The 22,553-nt window shown below is 46.6% G+C and overlaps 1 protein-coding gene and 3 long non-coding RNA genes across 8 annotated transcripts in view; 1 reads left to right on the top strand and 3 right to left on the bottom strand.

The window, feature by feature from the left end:
• Positions 1-7,944: 7,944 nt before the first annotated feature.
• LOC145534915 (uncharacterized) lies at positions 7,945-15,122 on the bottom strand. Its single transcript, XR_014075068.1, has 3 exons — positions 14,967-15,122; positions 8,559-8,805; positions 7,945-8,084 (listed from the first exon to the last, which is right to left on the bottom strand). It is a non-coding gene; the product is annotated as an uncharacterized LOC145534915 (long non-coding RNA).
• Positions 9,697-13,810, bottom strand: LOC145534916 (uncharacterized). Its single transcript, XR_014075069.1, has 3 exons — positions 13,679-13,810; positions 12,054-12,113; positions 9,697-11,098 (listed from the first exon to the last, which is right to left on the bottom strand). It is a non-coding gene; the product is annotated as an uncharacterized LOC145534916 (long non-coding RNA).
• A 256-nt stretch (positions 15,123-15,378) lies between the features above and the next one.
• ZNF236 (zinc finger protein 236) overlaps positions 15,379-22,553 on the top strand; it is a 68,553-nt gene continuing 61,378 nt past the window's right edge. For all 5 annotated transcript variants that reach the window (XR_014075067.1, XM_081563315.1, XM_081563316.1 and 2 more), the window contains exon 1: positions 15,379-15,491. Coding sequence is in view for 4 of the 5 variants with exons in the window: in XM_081563315.1 (XP_081419441.1) it covers positions 15,437-15,491 (55 nt within the window). In the remaining variant the exon portion in view is untranslated. The remainder of the gene's footprint in view (positions 15,492-22,553) is intronic.
• LOC145534918 (uncharacterized) lies at positions 19,933-22,252 on the bottom strand. The gene is made up of 2 exons (XR_014075072.1): positions 22,089-22,252; positions 19,933-21,276 (listed from the first exon to the last, which is right to left on the bottom strand). It is a non-coding gene; the product is annotated as an uncharacterized LOC145534918 (long non-coding RNA).

The following is a 22,553-nucleotide window of genomic DNA, read 5'->3' as shown; positions in this document are numbered from 1 at the left end:
TGAAGCTGAATAACCAATGGTGTCTAAATAAATGTCCTTTTGCTCTTCAGAGCCTTGCACTCCCCCATTTATACTTTATTGCTTTAGATTTTCTAAGGCCTTTGGCCTTACCCTTTGCTAAGCCAGGTTAGGGGAAGATAAAGACAAATGGTGAAAAAAGAAAGAACTGCATCCACTGCAGCTTGGGCCTCATGCTCTTTGATTTACAAAAGTTCCTCCATCAAATGCTCTGAAGTAAAAAACCAAGATGGAGAGAATTCAGTACGTGGCCCGAGTTAGCCAGCCAGTACATGGCAAGGGCAGAGCGTGAGCCTAGAGCTCTCTGAATTAAGAGAGCGGACTTTTGCAAAGCATGGACATGGCCTGCTGAGGTGCTGAGCTGCTGTCCAGACACCTGACTTCTCCCCTGCGGCCCGGCTCCTCTCTCACGAGTTCCTGATGGACTTCCTGGGAAACTGGAAGAGCCTACTTCAGCTCAGGAACTAAGAGTGAGGAAGGTTCCCAGACAGGATTGCATTAAAGTCATCCTGATCTTTTTTCCCTGTGTCGTGTTAAGAATAAGCTTGGTGCAGAAGGAGGAGAGCTAAGCCAGACGGCCGGATTTGAGGATTTTCAGCCTGGGATTCAGGAAGCAGAGATCTTAATTTTTAGAGCCGTTCTGTCAGGCACTTTACAGCTTCCTCTCCTGACGACTCAGTGCCATAAATTTCCAGGCTTCTGGTCTCCAAATTCACACGTAAACGGTCCTGCCTACCAGTGGCGAGTTGGTGCCAGAACAAAGCCAGGGAGCAGGTGACCCTTAAATAAGGCTCCCGTTTAAACCTCAGCTGTTCAGGTTCTCCATCCATCCAGATACAGGAATGGCCTGGGTGTCTGAGGCAGAGGGCTGCGTGTGCTGGTCATGGAGACCTTGGTGGAGAGGGATGCTCTGGGGGGATACAGAACTGCCTGGCGCTGGGGGCCTGCTCTCAGCCTCAGTGCTTCTGCACTGCAGGTGGCCAGGGCAGCAGGTCCTCTGAGGGTGGCTGTGGTGAGGCTGCGGTCGCTGGTGGCGACCTTGGAAAGTGGACAGTGGCCATGTGCGGGCACTTGCGCATTAGTGATGGTGACCAAATGTGGGAAGAAAGACTTTCTGCCAACTCTGGGGCTGCAAGAGCCTCTGTCTTAGCACACATGGCAGGTGTTTCTAGGCTTCCTATCGGATGGGTGCAGGGCAGATGGAGGAGAAGCTCAGACGTAAGAGTAAGTCTCACTGTGGAGGGTATAGGCCGGCAATTTTTTTTTTTTTTCCCTGAAAGGGGCCAGAGAGTAAATGTCTCAGGCTTTCGGGGCTACACAGCCTGTTTCAACTGCTCAGATTCCCCATGTCACAGAAGCCTCACACACGACTTGATGAGTAGGTCCGCTATGTTCCAGTAAAACTTAAATTACAAAAAGCGATGGGGGGAGGCCAGGCTTGCACTTCCGTCCTTCCTTGTTTGCTGGTCCCTGGGGTAGGGGAAGGAGGAGAGATGTTGCCATAAGACCCCAAACCTAATCCCTGTTCTGCTATGCTCAGGCCTGTGACCCTAGGCAAACTATCTGAGCTTATTTCCTTATTAGTAAGAAGGTTTATCTTCAGTCGCTAACGCATGCCCAACGCTACAACCCCATGGACTGCAGCATGCCAGGCTTCCCTGTGCTTCACTAGCACCTAGAGTTTGCTCAAACTCATGTCCATTGAGTCAGTGATGCCATCCAACCATCTCATCCTCTGTTGTCCCCTTCTTCTCCTGCCCTCAATCTTTCCCAGCATCAGGCTCTTTTCCAGTGAGTTGGCTTTTTGCATCAGGTGGCCAAAGGATTAGAGCTTCAGTTTCAGCATTAGTTCTTGGGTAAGGTTTACCTTACCTTATCACCCTCCTAGAGTTGTGATAATGTGTGCAGAGCTCCTAGCACACCACATGGCACAGAGTGGGTGTTCCATAAACATAAGGCTTCCCATTGTAATACTGACGGTTCTTGGGGTGGACCAGCTCTAAGTGCTCTAATGTTCTGGTGCCCTCTGTTTTTGATGGTCATCTTTTGCCTGATTTTTTGGACTCGACTCAGTGAATGAAGTGTCCTTCACTCCATCTGTGTTCTAAAAGTAGGTCTTTCTGAACTCACTGACGTGTTATTTCAAATGGTCTGGCAGCCTTCAGGGCTGTGTGGAGTCCCCTGGCAATTTCACTGCACCAGAACATTGCCTACCCTAACATTTTAAAATTATAATGGAATCCAAAACAGATGTACCAAATCTGGGGAGGGCTAGAGCAACATTAATTTGTTCCTTGGGAATGCCCTTCATAAGCATGTTTGGGGCAGACATTTGTGAGAAGAGCCAGGCAATAAAAGATTCCAGTGTGTTCTAAACACTGCAATTTTGGCAATTTGTGTCAAAGAAAATTTGGAAGGCATGGATAACTGAAACAGAACTGACTAAATTTATGGCTCAACTTTTCACTAAAATGTCTGTGTTTGGAAGATGTCACTGACCTGAAAAATGAGAACTTGGATGGAAGATAATTAGATAGAATTCACATGGGTGGAACTCTTAGCTATGACACTGATCAGTACTTAGTTATTTAGAATATGAACTGGGGCCAACTAGCTGCCTTGTCTCTGTCGGGGCAAGCCCATAAATGCAAAGAGCAGGAGCCACGTGAGCCATGCCTTCTCATATACTGCAAGGCTCAGGAAATAGAGATGGGACAATTATCAACATTGTTGATAAATATTTATAAACTGGAATAAGAAGAAGACAATGCGATTTTAAAATCAAAAGCTGTGTCCATGATGATTAAAGCTGTGTGGATCTGGTTTCAAAGCTCTCATGAATCCTGTACATAATTGGAAAAAAAGTATGAAGTTTTTTTTTAAAAAAATAGCTAAATGGACTGAAAGCTTTGCCCCTAAGATAAGGAACAAGTCAAGGATGCCAGCTTTCACCTCTGCTATTCAGCGTTGTATTGAAAGTTCTAGCCAGAGCAATTAGACAAGAAAAAAAGAGAAAAAGATAACCAAATTGGAAAGAAAGAAGTAAAACTATCTCTACTGCAGATTACATGATCCTATACATAAAATCCTGAAGAACACACACACACACACACACATACCCTACTACAGATAATAAATTCAGCAAAGTTGCAAAGTATGAGACCACACACAGAAACCAGTTGTTTTTATATACATCACCAATGAGTAATTCAAGAAGGAATTTGAGAAAACAATTCCTTTTACAATAGCATCAAAAAGAATACAAGACAGCAATACATTTAATCAAGTAGGTGACAGACTTGTACACTGAAAACTACAAAACTCTGCTGAAAGAAATTTAGGAAGACCTAGATAAAGTGAAATAGGTTTCATATCATGAGTTGAAAGACTCAGTGTTGTTAAGATGACAAAGCTATCTACAAATTCAAGTGCAGTCCCTAATAAAATTCGAATAGCATTGCAGGGGACCCCGAGGAGCCAAAGAAATCTTAAAAAAGAAAAAGTTGGAGGACTCACATTTTATGAATTCAAAACCTGCTACAAAGCTACAATAATCAGAACAGTGTGGTACTGGCATGAGGATAGACACATGGATCAAGAGAATGGGCTCTGGAATCCAGAAATAAGCACGTATCTGTGACCAAGTGGTTTTTGACAAGAGGACCAAGATTATTCAACAGAGAGAGAGTGGGCTCTTCAACAAATGGACATCCACATGCAAAGGAATGAATTTGGACCCTACTTTCTACTATATTCAAAAATTAAACCACAGTGAATCAGTGACCTAAATGTGAAACTCTTAGAAGAAAATACAGGAATGAATATTCACAACCTTGGATTTTGTGGTTGATTCTTAGATGTGGCACAAAAACATGAACAATAAAAGAAAAATTGACAAATTAGACTCGATCAAAATTACAAACTTGTACAACAAAAGGACGTTATTAAGAAAGTGAAAAGAAAGCCTACAGAGAGAATATTTGCAAATCATATACCTCGTAAGGAATTAATATCCAGAATAGATTTTTTTAAAAAAACTTCTGCCTCCAAAACACAGGGATCTTACGAAGGGAGAAAGAAACAGGCGTGTACCCCAGCCCCTTTGGGAGGCGTGCAGACCTGCGAGTGGATAGCTAATATGGGATCCTCTCTGCTTTTGTTTACTCTTGCTTGGGAAGTTAAGAGAAAATGTACAAATGTACAAATGCATCGAGTCAGGAAGATGCTGAAGCACATGGGTACCAGACCGCCTTCGTTTTTGCAGCGACCTAAGAGAGCCTAGCACTCCTCGAGGTGGAGGGTCAGCAGTCTGCATAGGTCTGTGGGAGGGGGCGGGGTCGCTTAGAATCTTGGGTCCCCTTTGGCTGTGTGCCTGGGTGAGCCGGCCCCCATCATCATGCCCTTGCCAGTTACACCTCTGTGCTCCAGTCATGACAGGGCACTGGGAGCTCTGGGTGGGGTGGGGGAAGAATGCTGCCCTGCCACCCCCCGGGTCCTGCACCCACGCCTGGAGCTCCCCCCACACACACCAATGTCTCCTTCCACAGCATCCTCAGTCCCACCCACCCCTCAGGTGTCTTCTCCAGAGACCCTTTCACCCAAGACTGGATGAGTGTAACTGGAGAAAACTATGTTCTTTCCTGTTTGGCTCAGTGAATTGGCTGAAACAAGAAGGAGTAAAATGCAAAGGACGCTTTGACACAGGGGAGAAGGAACCACCTGCAGAAGGGGGTTACACCCCTGAGCAGACAGGTGTCCACGTGAAGCGCGTTGTAAGGATGTGGCACATCCTTAAGACCTTGAAAGATAACAAGTGTTTTCACCAAATAGCTCATCAGGATATGATAAAAATGACTTGGGTGGAAATGAACATCCATGGCTTTGTCTTTTAAGGGGGTTCTGTGTCGGCCTCCCAGGAGGGGGGCATGTTCTCGGGCCTCTGCCCTCCCCTTTCTCTCCTGCTCGGCTCAGCACTCCGTCTGCCCACCCGTGCTCTCCACACGGGTGGGGAAAGACGCCTTTGAGGAATCTTCCTTCAGGCTCTAAAGACGATGTAGGCGGTTAGTGATTCAGTGAGTTGATTCCTGGGCACACATTGCTCTTTTCTGGGCGTATAACTGGAACATTGTCCTCAAACTCCCAGAGGACAGCGCTTGTGCTGTCAGGATGGAGAAGCAGGCGTCTAACCAGGACCCCACGAGGGTCATGGCACATGTGGGTCCGGACACAATGAGGGCCTTTCACACTTCAGGGCAGTCAAAATGTCAAATAATTCTGGAAGCATAATGTGTGGCTTGTTAACCCTGACAACGTCTTCGCGCCCTTTGTGTGCTGGGGAAGATGCCGCGGGAGCTGGGGGCAGTGAGGGGCGTCTGTCCGGAGAGCCTCCCGCCTTGTGTTGGCCCCGCAGCTCCCAGAGCTCGCAGGTAAATGTGCCCCACGCGGCAGCTCCCAGAGCAAGGATGCCAGGCCCAGCGTCCTCCAGGGGCCAGATGTGTCCTACCAAGTGCACAATCACAGACCATGGAGTGCTTGGAAGGAGTTACTGATTAATCACCCTAGCAGTGTTCTCATGATAAATATATAAAATACCCTTCAGATCAACTAGAAGAAGGCAGCCCTGTGACTCCGCCCCCACAGAAAATGGCCAGAGATCCAAGCAAGTGTTCACAGAAGACAAACAGGAAAGGACAGTGAGTAGAAGTCCAGCCTCACAAGCTGCTAAAGAAATGGGGAATGAGAACACGGTAACCTGCGCCTCGTGGGCTGTACCGGTGGTCAGGACGGCTCTCCCCGAGCTGGTGGCGCGGCTATTCCTGAAGCTTCGGAAAGCAGGCTTGCGGCTGCCCTGGGGTGGGAGTGCAAGTGGGCTGTGCCTGCTGGGGCGTGATTCACGCTCCGGAGGCCGCGCTCCCGGGTCACCCTTGGGTTGTTGCTGTTACTGGTCTGAAGTGATGGCAGTTGTCTCACTCTAGACTGAAGTTTTCCTTGGTATTTTTCACCGTGTTTTACTCATATTCATTTCTCGTTAAACGTGTTTGGCCAGACACCAGCACACAACATGTTCCTCCCACAGTTGTCACAATCTCCTTGGGTGGGTTTATGATTTTCTACCTACAACTTTGCTGTTTGTTTCAGATCTTAGCTGAGGGTAAAGCGAAAGCTTCACTTTCCTTCCTTTTGTGGCAAAATGTCAGACATATCCTGTGACTTTTGCAGACTTTTTAATGTAGCAATTTCCTGTGATCTAAAGGTAAGCCTCAAAAATTTTTGAATCATAAAAGTGTTAAAACTAGAGAGAACACTAGCGATCACTTGCTAGTAAAAGAAGATGTGGTATATATATGCAATGGAATATTACTCAGTCATAAAAAAAAAGAATGAAAGAAGGCCATTTGCAGCCACATGGGTGGACCTAGTGGTTCAGTGGTAAAGAACCTGCCTGCCAGTGTAGGAGACATAAGAGATTTGAGTTTTATCCCTGGGTCAGGAAGATCCCCTGGAGGAAGAAATGGCAACCCACTTCAGTATTCTTGCCTGGACAGAGGATGCAATCCATGGGGTTGCAAATAGTCAGACACGACTGAAGTGAATTAGCACATGGGCTGAACGTGTGTGTCCCTCCCCCAAGTTCCTGTGTTGAAAGCTAACCCCCCATGTGACGGTGTTAGGAGGTGACTCAGTCATGAAGGTGGAGCCCTCGTGGTGGGACTAGCGCCCTTGTTAACGTGGCCCCAGAGCACTCCCCTGCCCCTTCTCTCGCATGAGGACTCAGCAGGAAGGCAGCCATCTCCAACTCAGAGGAGAGCCTCCCCAGAGCCCAGCCACGCCAGCACCTGACCTCAGGCTCCCAGCCTCGAGCCATGAGAAAGAAATGTCTGCTGTTTATGAGACACGCAGCCTGTGGTACTCTGTTATAGCTGCCTGAATGGACTAAGGTATTTAAAAACTAAGAAATCAATATAATTTAAATCTGCATGTGAGTGGGTTTCCAGGCAGACAGTGCTAAATGAATGTTAGTGTGTGTTAAGCCCCCTGCACCATGGGTCACAGCTGTCCATCTCTTTGAAAGGAGATGCCTAACCGAGGCTGCAGTCTATGAGAAGTGAGCTTCCATGGATGCTGCGAGGGTTATCTTTAATCACATGTCCACAGAAATGATTCTGTTATTGCTATTTCTCTTTGAGATATTTAAATAATATAAACGAAAATGTTGTATGCATACAACAGATAGCAAATTATTTTAAGCGACACACCAAGTGTTTTATTTAAATATCTCTATTTATTTCATACATATTAAATATTAATCACTAAGTTCTGTCTGACTCTTTGCGACCCCATGGACTGTAGCCTGCTAGGCTCCTCTGACCATAGGATTTTCCAGACAAGAATACTGGAGTGGGTTGCCATTTCCTTCTCCAAGGGGTCTTTCCAACCCAGGGATCAAACCTGTGTCTCCTTCATTGCAGGCAGATTCTTTACTATCTGAGACACTAGGGAAGCCCATATGTATTAAAATACATTTCAAAACACATACTGGTTAAAAAACTGGTACCCAAAATAAAGTTAAAACTCAACAGGTAGACAAGCAACCCAATTTAAAAAATGGGCAAAGAAGATATGCAGATGACAAGTATATGAAAAGATGCTCCGAATCATACGTTGCTAGAGAATTGCAAATCACAACAGCAGTGAGGAACCAGGACACAACTATTAGTGACGAGAATCCAGACGCTGGGAGGATGCAAGGTGACAGGAGCTCCATTCATCATTGGTGGGGATGCAAAACGGTGCAGCCACTTTGGAAGCCGGTTTGGCGGCTCCTCATCAAACTTAATATAGCCTTATCATGTGATCCAGCAACCATGCCCCTTGGTATTTACCCAAGGGAATGAAAACTTATGTCCCCACAGAAATGTGCATGGATGTTTAAAAGCAGCTTTATTCATAGTCGTGAAAACTTGGAAACAAGATGTGCTTCAGCAGGTGAATGGATAAATAAACTGTAGTTCATCCAGACTTTGGAATTTCATTCAGCTCAGCATAAAAAGAAATGAGCTAGCAAGCTGGAAAGAAAAAAAAAAAGGAATCTTAAATGCACCTTGCCAACGGAAGCCAATCCGTAACAGGACACATACTGTATGGTTCTGACTGACATTCCGGAAAAGGTGATAGACAATAAAAGATCAGTGACTGCCAGAGATTCGGGGGTGGGTGGGGGGAGGGGGTGATTACAGAGAACACTGAGAAATTCAAAACCAGTGAAACTATCCTCTGGTGGATTCACTACAGGCATTTGTCAAAACCCATAGAACTGTACAAAGATGGGCCTTAAAGTATGAAATTTGGCTAATACTACTGTGTCAGTATTGGTTCATTAACTGCGACAGGTAACACTAATGCAAGGTGTTAATAGGAAAAATTGTGTATATTGGGGTGAGGGTGCATGGGAGCTCCCTGTATCAGCTGCTCAATTTTTCTGAAAATGTAAAACTGTAAAAAAAAAAAACAAAAACAAACAAACATTAATTAAAAGAAACCCTCAGCCTCGTTGCTTAATGAGTGTTGGTATCATCAGCTGCCAGTATTGCCAATCTTGGCTTCACGCTGGAGGTCGGGCCTGGATCCTAGATGACCCGGGATGCTGCGGCTCTGGGTGCAGTGCAGGCGGCCAGATGGGCCACCAGGTGGCGCGCCTCCTCCTCAACTCTGTCTCCTGCATTTTCTCCATTCGTTGGTTCTTTTCCTTTCCTCTCCAAGCATTCTGTTCTCCCTGGATGTACTGACCTGGGGACGGAGCCGGGCATGGGGCACTCAGGCGCCCGGGGCAGCGCTTGGCAGCCTTGGGATGCTGGCGCAGGTGGTGCTAAAGGTGACCCGTCCCTCTCTCCCCGCAGCTCCCGGGTGATGAGTCTCTAGACCCTGCAGCTCACTGCTGAGACCCGCCTTGCCACAGCCCCGCAGCCTGGGTGGTGTGTTCACACCTGGCCCACCCTGGTGCTGGTCCCCAGTCTCAGGGGCCTTGCCTCCCCTACAAATCTCCCCACCTAGATGGAGAACGGATTAAAACATCTAAAATCTAGTGGGGCAGACAGCCCAGACAGTATCGAGGTGATGGGTGCAGTCAGGGTTGGGGAACACGCTGAATCCAGCAGAGGGAAGGCAATTGGAGAGTCCAGAGCTTGGATGGACGCCCAGGTCCCCTCACCGCGTGGTGGGGGATCCAGGCTCGGCCTGGGGGAGGTCTCTGAGAGAAATAGAACCATGATGGGCAGTGTGCATTCTCCTTGGCAAAGAGGAAAAGGCTGGTCCATGGAATTATGTTAAAATGAAAACTTGAATTTCTCAAATGACAAACCAAATAGGCCACAGAATAGAAAGACATTTATCCATAAAGTATTAGTGTTCAGGATACAGTTACTATAGATTTTATAGCAAAAAATAGAAACCTAATGTTTAGAATTGGCAAAAATATGACTAGGCAAATCAGTGAAGAGGAAAAACAAATGAAAAGTTCAAGCTCACTAGAAATTAGAAAAACTCAAATAAGACGCCACAGGTTGACAAAAATGAAGAAGTCTGGTTGTACCAGATGGTGATAAGGGTATTTTCAAACACTGCTGGTAAGAACGTAAATTATTGCAATCGCAGTGGAAAATCATTTTAAATCTCAGTAACTCCACTCCTACAACCCGGCATATTTATTAATATATACACATGTATAAGGGTGTTCAGAGCCATACTATTTGTAATAACAAAAAAATATGCAGAGATAGCTACACTTTACCAACAGAAGAGATAAGGAAATTGTAATATGGTCACATAACAGAACTGTTTACAACAGTGAAAATGAACAATGTATCTTGCCACAATACAGACGAGAAAAAAGCTGTGGAAAGATAACACCCATACAGAGGCATAGGCGTGGGACTGGCTGTCTATGACTCAGGGCTAACGGGGTAGGGTGCTCCTGGTCTCCCCAGAGAGGCATGGGGTGTCACTGAGCCACATCAGTGAAGCTGGGGACTGAGTGTGCTGGTGAATCACCAGCCCATTTTCATTTTTCTTACAGCCCAGAGTCACGCTCACACCCGTGGTCATTGGCCACCCCGCCGCCCCCTGGCCCCTGGAGGTGTCCTGCTCAAGGGCACCTCTCCTAGAAAAAACACTGTTTGATGGTTTATGGCTGAAGCACAGAGCAGTCAGAGTTAATACTGCTCAGGACTTCAGATAGTTCGGCCTTTTCCTTGTTTGGTCTGACACCTAGAAAGGCAAGGCGATCTCCCTGGGCTCACGCGGCCTGACACCTCTTGTTTTCTGTTAGCACTCTGAGGACTCTGGGAGGAAAGTGCCGGAAGTTCTTAGGCAATCGTTTGTCTTCCTGCAGTGACGCCACTCCACTCCATCACAGCTGCCGCTCACCCACCCACGTCCCCAGCGAGCCGCGCTTCCCGTATTATCCAAGACACCAGCCCGCCATGCACCACTTGCTTCCCTACTTGAGTAGTGCTTGAATACTGTCGCTCCTTCACATCCGCTGCTTGTGTTTCCTGCAGTCATGCTCTTGGCAGCAGTCTAGTTTACCAAACCCCCATCCCCTCACCTCATAAGCTGCAGCACACCAGTCCTGGAGTGACTCTGGGAGTTGGTGAAGGACAGGGAAGCCTGGCGTGCTGCAGTTCACGGGGTCACAAAGAGGTGGACATGACTTAGCGACTGAACAACAACATCCACTCACCCCCGTCAGCTTCCTGCTTGTCCTCACACTGTCCCATCCAGGTGGGCTTGTGCTTATTTTTTTAGGTTACTGAGTGTTTCTTGAGAAATTCAAGAGACGAGGCGGACTGGTGGTGTTGCAGTTCTACCTTATAGCTGGTAACCGTTTTATTTATCTATTTATTATAAGCTGTTACACGGGCTTCCCCAGGGGTTCAGCAGTGAAGAATCTGCCTGCAGTGCAGGGGGAGCAGGAGATGCAGCTTGATTCCTGGGTCAGGAAGAGCTTCTGGAGGAAACACAACCCACTCCAGTCATCTTGCCTGGAGAATCCCACGGACACAGATGTCTGGTGGGCTACTGTCTGTGGGGTCGCAAAGAATCGAACACAACTTAGCAACTGAACAAATTATTATTTCTGTTATCATATTATTTCAATTTTCTTAGGTGCCAAACTATGTACCTAGTGACAATTTTATTTATCTATTTATCATGTTATTGTCATTATTATTACTTCAATTTTCTTAGGTGCCAAACTAAGTCCATTTGCTTCTGGAAGTACTCCAGGCAGTTTGTTTCAGGTCGATTTCAGAGTCAAGTTCAATTTGTTGGGTAGTTTGAAAGAAAAAAAAAAATGGATAAATCAAATATGGCACAATATTGACTCTTGAATCTAGGTGTCAGTATATGTGTTCATTTGACCGTTCTTTCAGCTTTTTTTGTATTCCCTAGAATTGTTTAATTGCTAAGTCATGTCTTACTCTTTTGTGACCCCATGGACTGTAGTCCGCCAGGCTCCTCTGTCCTTGGGATTTCCCAGGCAAGAATACTTAGGTGGGCTGCATTTCCTTTGCCAGGGGATCTTCCCGACCCAGGGATCAAACCTACTTCTCCTGCATTGACAGATGGATTCTTTATCACTGAGTCACCTGGGAAACCCCAGGTGTCTGTAGGGGAGGCCATTCTTAGGATCTTCTATAGTGCTGGTCCTGTTTTCTAGCTGTGCCTATGTGGTGGTTCTGGGGAGCATATGCTTTACACCCTTGTTTTAATACCTGATACAGTTATCAACTTAAAAATGAAAAGACCAGTTCTCCATTGAACTGAGACATCCAAGTGGATGAGTCTAGAAAACCAACCTACATACAACCTACCAAGGCTGAATCATGAATAAACAGAAAGTTTGGAGAAAATGACAACAAAATTCAAACAGTAATCAAAAATCTTCCACCAAAAAAAAGGTCAGGACTAGATGGTTTCACTGGTGAATTGTACCAAACATTTAAAGAAGAATTAACACCAATCCTTCTCAAACTCACTGAAAAATCTGAAGAGCGGAACACTCCAATTCATTTTACGAGGCCAGGATTATCCTGAAACTGAAGCCAGATAAGAACATTAAACTATCAGCCAATACCCCTGATGAACATAGATGCAAACATTTTCAACATAATACTAGCAAACTGGGACTTCCCTGGTGGTCCAGTGGCTAAGACCCTGTGCTGCCAATGCAGGGGGCCCAGGTTTAATCCCTGGTGAGGGAACTCGATCCCACATGCTGCAACTAAGAATCCTGAGTGCCACAACTAAGACCCAGCACAGCCAAACAGATGTTTAAAAAAAAAAAAATACTAGCAAACTGATTTCAACAGCACAGTAAAAGGATCATGTAACCATGATCATGTGGAATTTATCCCTGGAAAGCAATGAAAAACAATAAATGGGATATACCATGTTAACAGAATGAAAGGTAGAAATTGTATGTTCAGTAGATGTAGAAAAAGCATTTAACAAAATTCAACACCTTTCATGATAAAAGTTCTCAACAAATTGAGTACAGAAAGAATGTGACAAAAACAAAGTTAAACATCACACTCATGGTGAGATGTTCAAAGCTTTCCCACTACGACCAGGAATAAGACGAGGGTGCCCACTCTCACCACTTCCATTCAGCATTGTGCGGGAAAGACCTAGCCAGTGCAATTAGACAAGAAAAAGAAATAACAGGCATCTGAATGAGAAGGGAAGAAGTAAGATTATCTCTGCAGATGATAAGATTTCAAATATGGTTCGTATAGATATGCATGTGTGGTGAAAGCAGCCATCCAACAAGGGGCACGGTGACAGGGACACTGCTCTCTTTTATGAATAAGTAACTAATTGTAATTAATCATCTCTACTTCTCTACTTGGGCTAAGAATCTGGAGTTTGATTTTCTATTTACCTTTTACAATTACACAAGATTTTATTAGTTCAGATACTTTACTTTGATTTTCTAATTTTTTTCCCATTATCCTAATTTCCTCATCTATTTATTTTGTCCTGGTATAAAGAGCATCAAATACTTTTTGTAACAAGAGGGTACACATTCACAAACACATCACACATTCACAAACACATCATTACCCAAATTGATTTACAAAAGGCCAAGGATTATTATCATCTGCCTCTAATCTATTTTCTCACCCTTCCATAGAACTCCAGTCATAATATTCATATGGAAGAACTGTTATATTTTGGCTAAACTTGTGTACATTTTTGCTTGGTTGCAGCTAGGAGCACAGGATTAACAGATAAGCAGATTTAGTTTGGGTCTTGGATTTGCCTAAGGCTATGTGGCCCCAGGCTTCCTTGGTGGTAAAGAATCTGCCTGCCAATGCAGGAGACACAAGAGATGCTGGTTTGATCCTTGGTAAGATTCCCGGGAGGAGGAAATAGCAACCCATTCTAGTATTCTTCCCGAAAAAATTCCATGGACAGAGGAGCCTAGAGTCCATGGGGTTGCAAAGAGTTGGACATGACTGAGCACACACAAAAGTTAGCTAAAAAAGTTCATGTGGCCTTAGGCAAATTACTTAACTCCTCTGAATCTCATCTGTAAAATAATACCTTGAAGGAATGTTGTAAAGATTGTAAGTATTTTACTTAAGGCAGTAAAACATACTTTTGTTGTTTAGTTGCTAAGTCTTGTCTCTTTCTTGACCCTATGGACTGCAGCCCACCAGGCTCCTCTTGTTCTTGGGATTTCAAAAGCAAGACCACTAGAGCAGGTTGCCATTTACTCCTCCAGATCTTCCTGACCCAGGGATAGAACATACTAAGTTGAAAAACAGGAAATGTTAATAATTGCTAAATTCCACTTGCCATTCACTTGCTAGCTGATGTTGGGAGGTTGAATAACCTGAGCTTGTTTCCTTTTACACAATTATCTGTCTAGTTTTTCTAGGAGTGGGATGTGTAACAAAGCACCTAACAGATACAATTCTTCATTTACGTTTTTTCCTTCTTCATCCTGTTGCCTCCACATAGAAAACTCTTTTCCATCCGTTAGTACCCAACCATTTCCTAAGTTTTAATTAAGAGGGCCTTTCCTATTTATTCTTGAAATTAATTGTTCGGTCCTTTTCAAGGCACTGTGGATTTTTTTTATTAGGCCTGTGTCCTTCTAAAGGTTCCAAGTATTTTGGGAGGCGGACTGTTTTGGTATTCCTTCAAAATATCCTGCATGTAGTTGGTGATCATGTTATGGCTTTGAATTAATTTTTCTGAGGATACTAAGATAATGTCAGACTACTTTCTTTTGGCTTACTTGGCCTCACTTAACACTTAGGTGTCACCTTCCTGTTAGGGTTTTGTGAAAATGTGGGCAACAAAAAAAACAAAAGATCGACATATTTGGAATTGTACACTTTTGTGGCTTACACCAAAGGAACATCAATGACTTCTGGGTATGTCTTCCTGGGCCCAAGATGGATGTCTTGGGTAAATTTAGGCTCCCAGGCTTTTTGCCCCTGTGGTTCGCACATGGATGCTTTCAAGAGCCTTCCTCAAACCACCTGGGAAATGAAGCGCTGTTTTCCTGGAACTAGAAAAGCACGTAAACACACAGGACGGCGATCAAGCAAGAGGCACAGGGAGGAGCCCTGGCTGGCTGGTTTCTTTTACCTGCCTCCACCTGAAAAGCCCCTTCTCACCACCTCTGCCCTTTAGAAGAGCATGTTCCCTACTTTGGCTTTCCCTGGTGACTCAGACGATCAAGAATCCGCCTGCGATGCGGAAGACCCGGGTTCGATCCTTGGATCGGGAAGATTCCCTGGAGGAGGGCATGACAACCCACTCAAGTATCCTTGCCTGCAGAGTCCCATGGACACAGGAGCCTGGCGGGCTACAGTCCAGGGGGCCGCAGAGAGTCGGACACGACAGAGCGACCAACACACTTGTCCCCCACTTACTTTACCGACGGCCTTACCAGCCGGGTGAGCTCGGCTGCCCAGCACCTCGTGAGACCCGCCCGCCCTGCGTCCGTCCGCCCGAGCCGAGGCCCCGCCGCCCGGCGCCCGCGGCCGCTCGCCCTCTGTCCGCCCAGGCCCGAGCGGCGGAGCGCGCATGCGCAGAGCGCCGCTCCCCGCCCCCACCGCGCGCCCGCGCCCAACGCCCCTAGCGCGGCCCGCCGGGCCATGGAACCCGCCGAAGTTGGCGCGGGTCGAGTTCTCCCGTCCGCTCGCTCGGGCGTCTTCCCGCCGTGAGGCCCGCGGGCACTCGCCCGCGGCTCGGCGGCCGCCCGGGCCGCCCCGCCCGCCTCCGTCGCCTGGCCGGGCGCGCGCCGCGCCTCCGCGGCCGGTCCCCGCGCGTGCGCGCTCCGCCGAGTGTATGTGTGTGAGTGTGTGTGCGGCCGAGGGGTGGGCCGCCGCCGCCGCCGACGATGCCGCGGGGCCGCCCCCCGAAGCCCAAGGAGAGCAAGGCGCGCGGCGACACCGGTAAGCGGCCCCGGCCCGACCGGCCGCGCTGTGCCGCTCCGCGCGAATATAGTCCCTGGATGCGGCGCGGGGGGCGCCGGGAGCGGGCCGGGCCGGGGGCGGCGGGGCGGGCCGGGGTCGGGGCCCGGGGCCCTGGGGGGACGCCCCGCGGCGCCGGGCGCCAGCCGCTGCCGCCGCCGTCGCCGCCGCCGCCCGACTGCCGGGCCGAAGGGCGCGGGCGGAATGATACCGGCGCGGCGCGGCCGGCCCCTCCGCCGGGCTGGGCCTACTTTCCTGGGCCGCGCGGGCGGGCGGCGGGGCCGGGGGCGAGGCGCGCGCCGCCGCCCTCCCCTCCGCCTCCCCCGTCCTCCTCGCGCGCCCCCGCCCGCCCGGCCCGGCTCCCGCGGGTCGTGGGAGGCCTTTCTGAGAAGAAGGCGCCGGCCCCGGGGCGGCGGGCGGTCTCGGCGGCGGGGGGCCCGGTGCGGGGGCCCCCGCTGACACGTGGGGCCGAGGCGGCGGGGCCGGCGTCCGGGGGCGCCGCCTTCCGGGCCCGCGCTGCCCGGGGGCCGGGGCTTGGGGAGCGGGAGTACGGGGTTCTGGAAGCGCGGCCGAGCCTTGGGTCCTGCTATGCCCGCCGCAGCCCCAGGGGCTGAGGGCAGGCCGGGCGCACCCTCAGGGCGGGCGGCGGGCGCTCCCCAGGGCCGAGACCCGCGGGGCCGGCCCCCGCACAGGTGCGGGGCGGGTCCTGACCGCCCGGAGCTCGCGCGCGTGCCGCCTGCAGTCCGGAAGGAGGTCTTCAGGGCTTGTTCTGTGCAGTTTATTGATTCTTGTTGTTGTTGATAACGACTTCTGCAGAAAATAAAGTGCAGTGTCTTTCAGCTATCTCCTTGGAAGAAGGTTTAGGGTGGAGAAAAAAGACAGTTTGCATTGGGATCAGGCTGGGACCTCCTGTCTTTTTTCCGTCAAACTAGTGACATAACGCCCTGTTCACCTAGCTTTTCAAGTCCCAAACTAAAAAAAAATAATTATCCTATTCTCCAAGACAGTCCATGGCTTTGTAGCTTCTCCTCAGAAACGCGTTTTCAGTTGGCCTTCCTCTTGCCCCCTCTCCAGGGTGACTCCTTGGCCCACTAGTTATCGCCTCGGCTTCTGTGGGAGCCTTCTGACTGGTCTCTGCTTGTCCCGTCCTGTAAATCCACCCCCTGTCAGCCTGAGGCAGCTCTCTAAAACGTAAACGAGATGGCCACACCCGGATTCGAGCTATCAGAAGGGTCCCTCACCCCTTTAACTTAAGATCCCAGCCCGGCAGGACCCTCATTGACCCGGCCTTTGTCCGACTCTCCTTTCTCTGTCCTTGCACTCACCCCTTTGTTCGTTGACGGTGCTGGTGTGTCTCCGTACCCCATTCAGAGCACCCAACCCAGGCTCAGTCTTCGGGTCCTGTGCTTCAGCTTCCTAGGAGTAGCCTCCTCAGACTTTTCTGAAAGTTAATCCCGCCCCCCTCAGCCATTCTCTACCACAGTGCTTCTTCAAATGTGATTCACCGACCCCTGGGAGTTCCTGGAGACACTTTTAGGGGTCTGCAAGGCAGATGTTTTCTTAGTAGTACTAAGACTGTTGGGCTTCTTCGGTTGTCATTTGCACTAATCATACACAGGCCGTTGGGGGCAAAACTGCTGACTCAGCGGGAGTCAAGGTGGTGGCGGCCTCATATTCTGAATTTCACTCAGAAACAACAGAGAGAATGCAGAGGCAGATGTGAGGGACCACCTGTCTTCTATTAAACCAGACATTGAAAAGTATTTACAAAAATGAAAATTTCTTCCTATTGTTTTTGAAGAGTATGTTTTTCATAAAAATATTTATGTTAATGTAATAGATTTATTTTTCAGTGAATAAGTGTTTTAAAAGTTGTTCGGTTTTAATTTCTAGTAGGGCAGCTGTCAATAGGTATAGCCCGTGTAAAGTTAGGATTTGGGGGTTCCTCATTGATAGTTAAGAATGTCCTGAAACGAGAAGATCTGGGGACCGTTGCACTAACAATTTATGATTTTAATGTTTTTTATGATCTGAAATTATTTTGTTTGTTTTTTGGTGTCACACATTATGAATTTTATTCTAAGAAAAACTTGGAAGGTAGGTGGGGATTTTTACAGATAGAGGAAATGAGGCTCAGAGAGGTTAAGTGGTGTGGAAGGTGCACCCAGCTGGGAAGTGTCAGAGTTGAGTTTGAATCTACATTTGAGTCCAAAGCGTGCAGTACATTGTTCTGCCGTGATCAGTATAAAGCCCTGCATGTGGGTTAACTCATTTCTTTAACAAGTCTTTTAAAGCACTTCTTGTCATAGGTGGGTGCTATGCTGAGGGCTACGGGTGCAAGGGTTAACAACAGAGACAAGGTCTTTGCCTTGGCCCCCAGGACAGTGTGTGTCCCCCGATGGCAGGAACACTTTATGGCAGCAGATGACAGCCACTGGAAGTTAGGCTTCCCAGGGAAAGCGATGTCAGAGCTGAAACCTCCAAAAATGACCAGGAGGAGGCCTGCTCAAAAATGTTTCCTTTTTTGTTAAAATGCAATTTGATAACAGTTTTTAAAAATTGAACTAGAGCTAATTTATGATGTTGTATTAGGTTCGTGTGTACAGCAGAGTGATTGTTATACACATTATTTTTAAAATTCTTTTCCATTATAGTTTATTACAAGATACTGAGTAGAGTTCTCTGTGCTATATGGTAGGTCCTTGTGGTTTATTTTATATAGTAGTGTGTATATGTTAATCCCAAATTCCTAATTTACTCCCCCATCCATTCACTTTAATAGTCATAAGTTTGTTTTCTATGTGAGTCTATTTCTGTTTTGTAAATGAGTTCATTTGTCTTTTTTTTTTTTTAATTCCACAGATAAATGATATCATGTGATATTTGTCTTTCTCCAACTTAACTTCACTTAGCATAATAATCTCTTGGTCCATCCATGTTGCTGCAGATGGCATTCTTTCATTCTTTTTTATGACTGAGTAATATCCCACTATGTATACGTATATATATATATATGTATGTGTATATATGGTATATATATATTATACCACATTTTCTTTATCCATTCCCCTGTTGATGGCCTTCTGGCTATTGTAAATAGTGCAGCAGTGAACACTGGGGTGCATATATCTTTTCAAATTAGAGTTTTCTCTGGATATATATCCAGGAGTGGGATTGCAAGATCATAGAGCAACTCTGTTTTTAGTTTTTTAAAGAACCTTCATACTTTCTTTATAGTTTATATTCCCACCAACAGTGTAAGAGGATTCCCTTTTCTCTACACCCTCTCCAGCAATTGTTATTTGTAGACTTTTTGATGATGGTCATTCTGACTGGTGTGAGGTGATAGCTCATTGTAGTTTTGATTTTCGTTTCTCTGATCATTAGCAATATCGAACATCTCTGCTTGTTCCTGTTGGCCATCTGTGTGTCTTTGGAGAAATGTCTGTTTATGTCTTCTGCCCATTTTTTGATTGAGTTTTTTGGTTTTTTTGTTTTGTTTTGTGTTTTCCCTATATTAAGCTATATGAGCTGTTTGCATACTTTGGAAATTAATCCCTTGTTGGTAGCATAAAAATGTTTCTTAAAGTAATAATTAGCTTTAGGCCATAAGTGGGCTTCCCTGGTGCCTCAGACAGTAAAGAGTCGTCCTGCAGTATGGGAGACCTGGGTTCAATCCCTGGGTCAGGATGATCCCCTAGAGGAGGACATGGCAACCCACTCCAGTGTTCTTGCCTGGGGAATCCCCATGGACAGAGGACCCTGGCGGGCTACAGTCCATGGGGTCACAGACAGTTGGACTCAACTGAGCGACTAGGCACTGCACAGGCCGTAAGTAAAGAAGTAAGCCTCATCATCACTATATAGTCATTAAACTTTTCCCTCTTACCTCCTTCTGAGAGTTTTATAGCTTTAGTTCCTTAAATTGAAGTCTTTGACCCATTTTAAGTTATTTTGTGTGTGGTGTGGAGTGAGGGTCCACAGACATTCTTTTACATGTGGATGTCCATTTGTCCCCATAACCATTTGTTGAAGAGACCATTCTTTCAGTGAATGGTCTTGGCCCCCGTTTTGAAAATCAGTTGGTGATGGGTGGTGTGGGTTTATTTCTGGACTCTTTAATTCTGTTCCATTGGTCCGTATGTCTGTCTTAATGTGCTAGTACCTCATCTAAATTTCAAGTATACTTTAAGACCTTGTAAAGTAAATACCTAGCCAGGAAAATTGTGAGTTCTTGTTATGCTGCCTCAAATCGCCTTACAAACTGCTGGTGGTATGCTTAGAAAACACTGTCTCTGCACACTTTTAGGAAATGTGTGATTGCCTAATGCTCCTTGTTGCATTGATTGAAAATGCTTGGCAGAGAACATTTAACAGGTGGGGTAAAAAGGCACGAAGTACATACGTAGGTATCAGGCAGAATGGTGAAATGCAGAGATAACTGCTTTTATTGTGTTAATTTTCTGAAAATTGTTATTTAGGGGAACATACAGTCTTTCTATGCAGTGAGTAAGATAGAGGTCTTAGTTTTAAAGAGATTATGCCTAAGTCAATGTGAAGGCTACTTATTGTAGAAGGTAAGGGATAGTGTATACCAGCCCTGAATGCCGTTGTCACTCTGGAACGTCACCGTGGTGCTTCAGAGCTCAGAAGGTCACAGCCATTCCAGGGATTGCAGGAGTAATGGCTGGCGGGTGTGGAGTCCTGGTTTCCTGGCCAGGGCAAGGGCTGGCAGACTTTTTCTGTAGGGCCATATGGTAAATGTTTTAGGTCTTGTGGACGTTAAGGTCTCTATTGTAACTCAGAATTGCTGTTGTAGCCTGAAAGCTGCCACGGTCGTATGTAAACCCATGAGCGTGGCTGTGTTCTGTGAAGATGAGTTTACCTGAAAGGCTAGACACTGGTTAGTTGACCCCAGTCTGGAAGGAAAGACAGGAATACAAAGCAAAGTTGCATATTCTATCACTTTACTTTGAGTAAACTTCATATTGGTATATAACATACAGAGAAGAATGAAAATTATATTCAACAAATTTTCACAACATGAGCTTTCTCATATGATCAGCACCCAGATTATATAGGTTATAGTAATTATTCATATGATTATAAATGTAATTTCTTAGATTAAGAAATGGGACATTACAGCACTCTAGAAATCTCCATCCCATTAGTACCCCTGTAAGATTGACCACTGTCCTGGTATCGCACGACCTTGCCCATTTATCGGACTTTATTAGGTGAAGTCATTGGTAATGTCTTCTCAGGTCTGACTTCTTTTGGTCAGTTTTCCAATTTCAGTCTTTGTCGCAGCATATGAAACTTCCAGCTGCTCCATATCCTCATCAGTCCTTGGTTTTGTCTGACTTTTTAATTTTAACCATCCTCTTGGACGTTCATTTCACCTTTTTGAAAGCTGTTTTTTGTTTCTCGTGGTTTGTAACTTGGATCTTCACAGCAGCCCTGTGGGTGGGCCACATGCAAACGTGGTGGTCTGGTTTGCAGAGACCCTCATTAACGGTCGGCTGCCTCGAGACAGCTTTCATAACCCCCAGTCCCGCATTCTTTGCTGTTCCTGGCCTGTACCCTGTGACCCATGCCTTCATCTGTGGACGCCTCTGTTGTAGGATCCTTACAGTAAAGAGGGCATGTGCTGGGTAGGCGCCTCTCGTTGGAGCCCGGGACGCGTCCCGGGCTGAGCTCTCACAGTTCTGCACAGCGCTCTGTGCCACTGCTTAGCGCTGTTGCAGCGCTGCCATCAGCGGTACATCTGTGGAGATGAAAAACAGAACAGCAGACAGATCAACCAGAGATTATTCTGTGTATGTGCAGAAATTAACTTTTTCCATTGTCATGGGAGCCGTTACACTCAGCAGTGCTGGATCCTTTTCAGAAAAGCTCGGTTGTATTCAGACCCTGAGCCTAGAATTTGGTGTGTGAGCTGGAAGGCGAGGCTGTAGATAACTAGGGCTTTATTTTGCTATGATTTTAATGTTCTTTAGTTTTGTTAAATTTGGGTAATGTACATGTACGTCTGAATGTACATCTACATGAATTTATATCCTTTCTTTAGAAATTAAAAGTTTACAGGTGGGTCTGAGCTCGTGGGTCCACTTATACATGGATTGTTTTCAGTAATAAATACTCCAGTATCATATATTCGTGGTTGGTGAGTCCATGGATTCAGAGGAACCCTGGATATAGACGCCACCTGTAAGTTACCTGGGTTTTCGCCTGTTGGAGGATCTGCACCCCTGACCCCTGAGGTGTTCAAGGGTCCACAGTATACATACAGAAGAAGAGCAGTTGGTGGGTACATGACAAGCCGGAAGGGTGTTAAAGCTAAGTTAGGTACAAGTGGAGGGCGTGAGTCAATGAGGCTAAAAGTGGAAATAGACATACTGGTCCTGGGAGCCTCAGAGTACTGTGAAGAGACCAAAAAGTCATTAGCTTTGGTCTCATCTCCACATGTTTAGCAAGTATTTATAAGGCACACATTATACACCAGGCCCTGTGCAAAGCTTTGGAGGTGTAGTGATGAAGGAGAAAGGGCCCATGGGCCCAAACACTTCAGAGTTTTACCTGAAAAAGCCCAAAGGAATGGTGACATATATGGAAGGAGCAGTAGCAAATTGGAGAAAAGAAAGAATTTTTCGTTTTTTTACAGGAAACAAGAGGGAAAGAATGGTAGACAGTAGCCAAGGTGGTAGAGGTTTGAAGTAGGGGTGATGACTGTCAGACTTCCCAGAGGCCTGTTGATGACTTCAGAGAGCATTGTGGTGTCAGAGGCTGACGCGGTGAGGGCAGGCACTTGATGGCTAGCGGACTAGTTTTTGGAGGAATGTAGGGAAAGATGGAAAAAGGGAAGTAGGGCAGGAGCCTGTTGAGAGCAGAAGATAGGGAGCTCAGCTCTATTTTGGGAAAATTCTCATTCAAAACAAAATAAAATCAGGTTAAAAGTTTGGGGTGAAGTTACTTTAGAAACTGAGAATGCCTCATCAGGATTTATGGGTAGCTGAGATCTTAAATGCACAGTACCGAATAGTT

Source organism: Giraffa tippelskirchi, chromosome 14, assembly GCF_054371585.1.
Source record: "Giraffa tippelskirchi isolate mGirTip1 chromosome 14, T2T-mGirTip1v1.2.pri, whole genome shotgun sequence".
Classification (NCBI taxonomy): Eukaryota; Metazoa; Chordata; class Mammalia; order Artiodactyla; family Giraffidae; genus Giraffa; species Giraffa tippelskirchi.
Note: the sequence above shows the minus strand (reverse complement) of the source record. Positions and strands in the feature narration are given on the sequence as shown.